This window comes from Pelodiscus sinensis, chromosome 15 (genome assembly GCF_049634645.1).
Source record: "Pelodiscus sinensis isolate JC-2024 chromosome 15, ASM4963464v1, whole genome shotgun sequence".
NCBI classification, from domain to species: domain Eukaryota; kingdom Metazoa; phylum Chordata; order Testudines; family Trionychidae; genus Pelodiscus; species Pelodiscus sinensis.
Window position 1 is genome coordinate 3112902 of NC_134725.1, and position 9943 is coordinate 3122844.

The window sequence follows — 9943 nt, forward strand, 5'->3', positions numbered from 1 at the left end:
CGACCTCCGTCATGGGTCATGTTACCAATAAAGAATATTTAGATAGTCTTAAAGTGGAGCTAGAGCCGGGAGCAGCCTCTTTTCACCAGACCCCCGCTAAAAAGCAGAAAATCACTTGGTTAAATGTGTAAAATAAAAATTTCAACCATGATTCAGTTTTATTTTAGTGTTTTATTAATGCACCTCTTTAAACTGGACATGCTGAAACATGCTCAAACATGTCTGGACGTGCTGAAACATGCTCGACACAGGCTTGGGACCCCGCGGTGCTTTTTCTTTTAAAAACCGCGTCACCATGCGATCGTTTTCCGGTAAATCATTAGAGTACAATTTCAAAATCTGATCAAAAGATAAACCCTTAGCATGCTGCTTTAAAAAATATATACAATGATATCCGCAGGTCACAGCTAACGGGCCCTGTAGTTGTCTCTGCTGAAACACAATACGGCTAGTGTTACGGTTTAAGAAAGCCATAATAGATTTAAGGAAAAAACGACTGTCTGGGGGAAAACCGTAAGAATCAAAAAACTCCCCATCCCCCTGCCTTGGTAAGTAAAGGGCCAGCCAGTGTTCCCCAGGCAAATGGTGGGGGTGCGTGTTAACGATCAGTCCCACCGGCCTTTCGGCCACACGCCCCGCCGGGAGCATGTCACTAGGGAAAACATCTAAAAATGAAGGGTCCTTTGATAAAAAGTGTATTATCTGTCCTGTGTTCATTGTTACATATAGTCAAACAGGACGTTTCTTCTGTGGTTCACTTTCAGCACGTTGTCAAACACTCCGTACACTAGCATGTTAATAGTGGAGTCCAGCACCGTAGCAAACCGAATCTCTGCTCTCAGGTTGCCAGTTTTAATCAGGGAATAATGGTCGGCGCCCTCCTGGTCCGGGGTCAGGTCAAAAGCAAAGAGCGTGTAACCCTGGGCAAATTCGTCATGGTCTATTATAAGCGCTAGGCCTTTTCTGTGTTTCCCCGACACCTGCACCAGTTGCATGTACTCCCTCACGCAGTTTCCGTTCTCAAAATCAGGCTGCAGCGGTTTAGCTGGCACCTGTTCGCCGTCCACATATAAGGCCACAAAATTAATGTTATAATGTTTAAAGTTAAAGGGGTTCTTAACGTAACTGCCGCTAAAGGTGTCGTTATCTACAAAGCCGATCACGAGCTGCTTGGGGAGCTGCCCCAAAAAGAGGTTTTCCTGGTTACTGACGCGACTGCTGGCCAGTATGCTAAACACCTTTATGCCCACGCGGGCCACCGGGTACTTAGCATTGGTGGTCATGAGCGCCTCCGCGTGCCCCAAGCAAACCCCCGGCATCACTTTTGCCTGCTTTACATACAGGGATGCTGAAATAATATGCACTTTATAATTCTCCGCCGTGTTTCCGCTCATGAGGCAAAAAGCATCTTTGCTACACGTGAGTTTAATTTTCAAGTCCACACCGTTCAGCAAAAGCTTTTCTTGAAAAAACAAATCGCTGTGTAGAGACCCCAGCAAATCCAGCTTTCTGCTGCCGCTGGTTAGTTTGGCCCTGCACAGGAAGCCCTCGTTTCGCGCGCCTGCCAGGGCGGTGCTTTCATGGAGCCCCAACATGTCTTTCTGAAACCCGCCCGCAGAAAACTGCGTCTTGAGAGCACCGTGGCTGTAGTTCAAAATCAACTCTATCATGGCTCTGTAAGGGTAACAGTTGCTGCTCTGGCTGATCAGCCGGTCACCCAGCGTGACGTCCAACTGGTTAAAAAGGGTGGCAATGGGGTAATTTGCCAGCGCCACCCGCTCATCATCTTCGAGGTCTGAGCCGTCTGCTTTTACCACCCGACAACACACATGCAGTAGGGTGTTGTTGAGCTCCAAGTAATTATCTCCGTGTCCAGAAATGAAAAATTCTAGGGGGGCATTCACCGTTAAAGCGGACAGAATCATAGAATCATAGAACTGGAAAAGACCTCCGAAGGTCATCAAGTCCAGCCCCCTGCTCTAGGCAGGACCAATCCCAACTAAATCAACCCAGCCAGGGCATTGTCAAGCCGAGACTTAAACACCTCTAGGGATGGAGACTCCACTGCTTCCCTAGGTAACCCATCCCAGTGCTTCACCACCCTCCTAGGGAAATAGTTTTTCCTAATATCCAACCTGGACCTCCCCCACCACAACTTGAGACCATTGCTCCTTGTTCTGCCATCTGTCACCACTGAGAACAGCCTCTCTCCATCCTCTTTGGAACCTCCCTTCAGGAAGTTGAAGGCTGCTATCAAATCCCCCCTCACTCTTCGCTTCTGCAGACTAAACAGACCCAAGTCCCTCAGCCTCTCCTCATAAGTCATATGCTCCAGCCCCCTAATCATTTTGGTTGCCCTCCGCTGGACCCTCTCCAATGCGTCCACATCCTTTTTGTAGTGGGGGGCCCAGAACTGGAGACAATACTCCAGATGCGGCCTCACCAAAGCCAAATAAAGGGGAATGATGACATCTCTGGATCTGCTGGCAATGCTCCTCCTAATGCAACCTAATATGCCATTAGCCTTCTTGGCTACAAGGGCACAATGTTGACTCATCTCCAGCTTCTCATCCACTGTAACCCCCAGGTCCTTTTCTGCAGAACTACTACTTAACTAGTTGGTCCCCAGCTTGTAACTATGCTTGGGATTCTTCCGTCCCAAGTGCAGGACTCTACACTTGTCCTTGTTGAACCTCATCAGATTTCTTGTGGCCCAATCCTCCAATTTGTCTAAGTCACTCTGTACCCTATCTCTGCCCTTAAGCGTATCTACCTCTCCCCCCAGCTTAGTGTCATCCGCAAACTTGCTGAGGGTGCAATCCATCCCCTCATCAAGGTCATTAATAAAGATATTGAACAAAACCAGTCCTAGAACCGAACCTTGGGGCACTCCTCTAGAAACCGACCGCCATCCTGACATCGAGCCGTTGATCACTACCCGCTGGGCCCGGCCTTCTAGCCATCTTTCTATCCATCTTACCGTCCATTTATCCAATCCACAATCCCTTAACTTGCTGGCAAGAATATTGTGGGAGACCGTATCAAAAGCCTTGCTAAAGTCAAGGTATATCACATCCACTGACTTCCCCATGTCCACCGAGCCAGTTACCTCATCATAGAAGCTAATCAGATTGGTCAGGCACGACTTGCCCTTTGTGAATCCATGCTGACTATTCCTAATCACTTTCCTCTCTTCCAAGTGCCTCAAAATGGATTCTTTAAGGATCCCTTCCATGATTTTTCCAGGAACCGAGGTAAGACTGACTGGCCTATAGTTCCCTGGATCGTCCTTCTTCCCTTTTTTGAAGATGGGCACTACACATTTGCCTTTTTCCAATCATCCGGGATTTCTCCCGATCTCCACGACTTTTCAAAGATAATAGCCAAAGGCTCCACAATGACATTTGCCAACTCCCTCAGTACCCTCGGATGCACTAAGTCCGGACCCATGGATTTATGTACGTTTAGCTTTTCTAAATAGTTCCTAACCTGTTCTTTACTCACCACGGGCTGTCCGTCTTCATCCCATCTTGCGTCACTTGGTGCAGAAGTCCAGGAGCCGACCTTGTCTGTGAATACAGAGGCAAAGAAAGCATTGAGTACTTCAGCTTTCCCCACATCACCTGTCACTAGGTTACCTCCTTCATCCAGTAGGGGCCGCACACCCTCTCTGATCACCTTCTTCTTGTTAACATGCCTGTAGAAACCTTTCTTGTTATCCTTCACATCCTTAGCCAGTCGCAATTCCATTTGCGCTTTCGCCTTCCTGATAACCCCCTGGCATTCTCGAGCTAGACCTTTAAACTGCTCCCTGGTCATTTGTCCAAGTTTCCACTTCTTGTAAGCTTCCTTTTTGTGCTTAAGTTCACCAAGGATTTCCCCTGTAAGCCAGTCCGGTCTCCTACCATGTTTGCCTCTCTTGCTACGTGTCGGGATGGTTTCTTTCTGTGCCTTCAATAAGGCTTCTTTAAAATACTGCCAGCTGTCCTGGACTCCTTTCCCCTTCATGTTAACATCCCAGGGGATTCTGCCCATCAGATCTTGGAGGGAGTCAAAATCTGCTTTTTTGAAGTCCAAGGTGTGTATTTTACTACTCTCTTTTCTTCCTTTGGTCAGGATCCTGAAATCGACCATCTCATGATCACTGCTTCCCAGGTTGTCACCCACCTCCACTTCCCCTATTAGTTCCTCCCTGTTTGTGAGCAGAAGGTCAAGCTGCGCACGGCCCCTGGTCGGATCCTTCAGCACCTGTGTCAAGAAGTTATCCCCAACATTCTCCAAAAACTTCCTGGATTGCCTGTGTACTGCCGTATTGGTTTCCCAGCAGATGTCAGGGTGATTAAAGTCCCCCACGAGAACCAGGGCCTGTGATCTGGAAGCTTCGCTCAGTTGTCCGAAGAAAGCCTCATCTACCTCATCCACCTGATTCGGTGGCCTGTAGCAGACACCAACCACAACATCACTGCTGTTGTTTGCTCCTTTAAACTTAACCCATAGACTCTCAACAGGTTTTTCTCCCTCTTTATACTGGAGTTCAGAGCAGTCGTAGTGCTCTCTTACATATAGTGCAACTCCTCCTCCTTTTCTCCCCTGCCTGTTCTTCCTGAACAGTCTATACCCTTCCATGACAGCGCTCCAGTCATGCGAGTCATCCCTCCAAGTCTCTGTTATCCCAATTCAATCATATTTCTTGGTCTGGGCCAGGGCCTCCAGTTCTTCCTGTTTGTTGCCCAGGCTTCTCGCATTAGTGTACAAACACTTCAGGTAACCAGTTGATCGTCCTATCTTCTCCATTCGAAACATGGGTCCTCCTTTCTTGCCCCTTACTCTCTGCATTTCTTCCCGGTATCCGACTTTCCCACTCCCCTCAGGGTTTTGGTCACCGTCCCCCGACAAACCTAGTTTAAAGCCCTCCTCACTAGGTTTGGAAGCCTGCCCGCGAAGATGTTCCTTCCTCTCTTAGTTAGGTGGATCCCATCTCTTCCTAACAGTCCTTGCGCCCGGAACAGAGTCCCATGGTCGAAGAAACCATCCCTCTCTGCGACACCATCTGTGCAACCACGCATTTACGTCCTCAATTCGACGATCCCTGCCCAGTCCTTTCCCTTCAACAGGGAGGATGGAGGAGAATACCACTTGCGCTCCAAATTTTTGGATCCTTCTTCCTAGCGCTACATAATCCGCAGTAACACGCTCAAGATCATTCTTGGCCGTATCATTAGTTCTCACGTGGAGAAGCAGGAAGGGGTAGCAATCCGAAGGTTTGATCAGCTTGGTAAGCCTCTCAGTCACATCCTGAATGCGAGCTCCCGGTAAGCAGCGCACCTCTCGAGATTCCAGGTCCGGGCGGCAGAGGGATGGCTCAGTCCCTCTTAGGAGGGAGTCCCTGACCACCACCACCCGTCGTTTCCTTTTGGGCCTGGTGGCCGTGGAACCCCCATCCGTAGGACTACGCATCCCATGCCTTCCAGTAGATAGTGTTCCCTTCTGGTTTCTTCCTTGTGAGGTCCCTTCCAGGGCTTTCAGCACTGCAGAGCCTGTGGAGAGAGCTTGAAAGCGATTGCTTACCTCTATAGCATTGGGGGATTCCCGTGCTGGCCTTTTTCCCCTTCTAGAAGTTACATGCTGCCAGTTCTCTTCTTGGTCACGTACTGCCCTCTCTGGCTCCTCCGCCTGCCGTGCTTGAAGGATTAAACGCTGCCTTCTATCGAGGAAGTCTTCATCCTCTCTGATTAAGCGTAGGGTCGACACTTGGGCCTCCAGTCCCTAATTTTTTCTTCCAAAATGTCGACCAGCTTGCACTTAGTGCAGATGAAATCCCTTCTTTCTTCCGGGAGGAAGACAAACATGGCACACGCTGTGCAGGTAACAACAGCAGACCCATCACCAACCATCACTGCTGTCCTGGGGAAGGGATTTAAAAAGAAAGGCAAGAGAACCTCCAGCCCTTCCCTCTCCCCTTCCCAACTCCCTCTCAAAACTCCCTGTTAGCACTCACCTGTTCGCAAGCTCCTTGGTCGCTTGCCCACTGCCTTATAAAGCCCCTCCCCCTACCAAGGCTCAGCCAATCAGCAGAGGCTTCTAGAATTCAAACTTTAATTAGAAGCCAACAGTTTCCACCTGCCAATCACAGCCAATCAAGGGGAGGAGGAGGGAAGAGGGGAGGTGGGAAAAAAAAAAGCCTCACTCTCAAACACAGGGGAAAATAAATAAATAAATAAACAAAAAAACAAAAAAGAACACGCACCAACCCTCACTCACAAACACAAGCTCAGCACACAGCAAGAAAGCCCCAAACACAACACCCACTTCCCCCAAGAGTCCTGTATCTGCTTCTCCTTCACCTGGAGAACTCCCTCTCAAAACTCCCTGTTAGCACTCACTTGTTCGCAGGGTGTTCCAGGGGCGGAATCTCCACATAGTAACTGTTCTCCATGCTTTTTTGTGTGGGTGCTATTTGAAAGAGATCCAGCTCCGACTTGGCGCATTCTTCAGACCCACAATGGATAAAAGACATTTTAAAATATATCCCTTTTAAATATATCCTGGGGCTCTGTCTCTTCTTAGGACGCGTTTTAGTTCTGGGGGCGCTACATCTCCCCGTTGCCTTTTTTATTTTAAAGGGCCTGGGGGGCCCTGTGAATGGGAGGCGCCTCACCACCGCTAGTCTCGAACCTTCCTGGGGCCCGATTTTGTTCATGACGGCGCTGGTCACGTGGCTCACCACGTCCTTGGTTATGTTTTTGGCGGCTGTTTTCATATGGGGCTTAATTATTTCCAAGCCCCTTCTCAACAGGGGGATGGCTTTTCTTAAAAGACTGCAGAAGACCCCGCCTAAACTGGCCCCGTACATAACGGGTAATCCATGATACCCCGGCGGGGCATAACCCGCCTGGGCTTTATAGTAGTTTCTATACATGGCGGGGTCCCCGTGGCTTTTTATGCTCCTCATTCCTCCGCTTTCCTGGGTTGCAGGTGTAGTTTAACAATCACCTTTCCAAAACTAAATGAAATGTTTTTATTTTGATCCGTCTTTATTTCAGTGGTGATGGTCCCAATGTGGTGCTTGCTCACGGGCACGTAATGCGGCTTGTCATAGGTGAGGGTGACAAATTTGTTATTGCTGCCCTGGACGGGGACACAACACAACAGCAGCACGTAGTGGTCTCCTACTAACTGATGTTCCACTATGTCCGTATACACATATAAAGAGTTAACCCCCCCCCCCCCGTAATGTCAGCGGGGTGCGGCGCCACCTTGCAAGGTCGGTTCGGAGTCACTCCCAAGAGTGCCACCAGTTCCCCCTGGGTGGAAAAATAAGACGTGCCCCCGGCGGTTTTTAACCAGACCCGCCTGGTCCCCGGGTCTCGGTCTGCTTCTTGATGGTTTCGTTGATGCCCTCTACTAAATGTTGAACGGAGGAATAATAACCAGGCTGCATTGTGAGACGCTGGATTTCTTTTTCCGAGGCTATAGTAAACGGGGTTTCATGAGGGTGTTCCACGAATGACAATAATGAATTTTGGATAAAGCGACTTCCCAGCAGCCGTTCAAATTTAAAGGTTTGGCCAGCTGTATTGTAAAATTGGAACTAGTGTTCTGAGGGAAAACTGCGGTGGAGGCATTGCTAGGTAAGGTGACGTAAATGCCCCCTTTGGCCATCTTTTTCCCCCATATTAAAGGTCTAGTACGTGAGCCGTTTTAACCCAGCTGTTGAATTTATCAGGCCACCCTTTCCATTTCACCAAAAAAAGTTGGTTTCTACCCTGACCTTTTTTTGCTAACATTTTTTCTATCCTATAAACGCGGTCCTGATTAGGGTTGACTTTTTGTAATTCTTCGGGATAAAAAGACCCCCCTTACTTTTTCTTCTCCGTAATCTTTTAACGCGTACACTGGTCTTGGCCCTCGCGAAAAAATGCCGGTTACGATAAATATTTCATCCGTAAAGCTCTGCTCGTAGCCCTTTTCAAAAACCCCCTTTGTTTTAGAGATCCTCACGTGGCCTCCTTTCTTAAAAAGGGCCGGCGCTGTCTTTATTTTAAAACTATCCCCGTAAATTGTTTTCCACATGCTCAGCACGTTAGCGGGCGTCACGTCGACGGGACGCCTTTTTATGGTCCTGTGATAACTTCTGTTGTACCCGTCTATGAAGGCTTGCAACACGTTAATGTACCGAAAGGTGTTATGGGCAGTAAAATACCTCTACATCTTGGATTTCAGTGTTCTGTTAACCCTCTCCACCACCCCGGCCTTGACTTCGTTATTGGTAACAAAGTGGTGTACTCCGTGTTGTTTTAGTAGAGTCTTTAAAGCCCGGTTTAAAAACTCTTTCCCTCTATCTGTCTGTAATTTTTGAGTCTGTAATTTTCAAAAACCGTTTTAAACTCCTTAGCTACTTCGGCCCCGGTTTTGTTCTTTAGCGGTACCGCCCAGGCGTGTTTAGACAGAATGTCTATCACCGTTAAAATATATTTACGGTCGTCGTGACCGGCGTAGGGTGTCATGTCAACCAAATCCGCTTGCCATTGCGCAGCCACGTCGGACACCACGGTTTTATTTCTTTTAAATGTAATTCTTGCCGGCTTGTGTAAGCGACCTGCTTTTTACTTAAAGTATTGTGCCACCTTTTAGCGGCTTGATATAGGGGCGTCACGCCCCCAAAACTACCGGCTTCCCCGGGAGAATAATAAACCGCTTTTAGCCCGGCGGCCATGTCTAACCCTGGCCCTTCGCTTGCTTTAATAAGCACATATACGCCGGTGTGAGTCTCATGGTTTTTTGCTTTATTGAATACAGCGGCGTAACTTTAAAAAATCTTTCTTTTGCTTTATTGAATACATAAACATTTTGGCTTCTAGGTCTACAAACATACACATTGTGCTTTAATCAAAAGACAGCTTTTTTTTGGACCCCCGCAGCCCCGCGGCGCGACACGTAAAGAGTGTCGGGGTTAATTCTGCCAACCCTTCTGCACGCTGAGCGGCCCGCCTTTATCATCACCTTCTCTGACGGGTTTATCAGATACATCCCGGGGTCTGAGCTCTCTGCTACCTCTCTGATCGTTTTAATAACTTGTGCTACGGTTTCGGAGGTTACGTTTAGCTTATTCCATTTGTGCCCTTCAGCTATAATTATGTACAGGACCCGTGCAACATCCAACTTAGAAGCAATACGTCTACGTTGGTAAAACTCCTCTGAGCAGTTCCAAAACAGAATGTTAAAGTTGAGCGGATCGGGGTATTTTTCTGCACATGGCATACAGGTATCAAACATCACCTTTTTCAAACAATGGTAGAAAACTTTTACTATAACGGCTCTAACGATGTCGTCCATGACCATCTCTCTCTCGTCCTGCTTGTTTTCTCCGGTGCTTTTTTTTTTCTCCTCTGTGTTCACGCAAAAGCAGCAGGCGCATACCACGGCTACCCCCGTCTGAGTCCCGCTCTTGTCATCCTCTGAAGAGGTGAGCTGTCACAAACAAAAAAAAAATTACATCTCACTTTTTTTTCTTTTTTGCGGCCGTCGTTTTACCATAAAAATAAAACATTTTACCTCAGTCATCCCGTCGTCCGTGTCATAACCGTCGTCGGATCCCTGTTATTAAACACAAGTTTTAACTTCTGTTGTCTAGAACCGTATTTTATTTCTTTTAAATAAAATAAATTTTGCTTTTACCGTCTCTCACTCTTCTGCCTCTGCCCCCGGCGCCGAGGAGTTTATTTGCCCCTCAGACGGTGGCGGGCGATTTTCCTTATCGCTCGCCCCGGCCCTTGTCTCGGGGCCCATGTCTTCGTATACTTCTTCTACTTCCTCGGGACCCGTTGCCATGTATGCGCTCTCTTCTGCTTTTTCTCCTTCTTTTACAGCATTCCGTGTCTCGGGGCCCATGTCCTCGTATACGTCTTCTTCTTCCTCGGGGATCATCGCCTCGTGTGTGTTC

At 48.1% G+C, this 9943-nt stretch overlaps 1 protein-coding gene across 1 annotated transcript; it reads right to left on the reverse strand.

The window, feature by feature from the left end:
• Window positions 1–719: 719 nt before the first annotated feature.
• LOC142818414 (uncharacterized protein F54H12.2-like) lies at window positions 720–6760 on the reverse strand. The gene is made up of 2 exons (XM_075897783.1): window positions 6676–6760; window positions 720–1888 (listed from the first exon to the last, which is right to left on the reverse strand). Exons 1-2 carry the CDS (start codon window positions 6758–6760, stop codon window positions 720–722), a joined length of 1254 nt encoding a protein of 417 aa, XP_075753898.1.
• Between the last annotated feature and the right edge of the window lie 3183 nt (window positions 6761–9943).

What these genes read in the sequence shown, in the direction of transcription:
- LOC142818414 (XM_075897783.1), bottom strand. Translation starts at nt 6,760, where the DNA reads ATGAAAACAGCCGCCAAAAACATAACCAAGGACGTGGTGAGCCACGTG. An exon ending in CAAAATCGGGCCCCAGGAAG is followed by an intron (nt 1,889 to 6,675) that starts GTTCGAGACTAG and finishes ATGCCCCCCTAG; the next exon opens with AATTTTTCATTTCTGGACAC.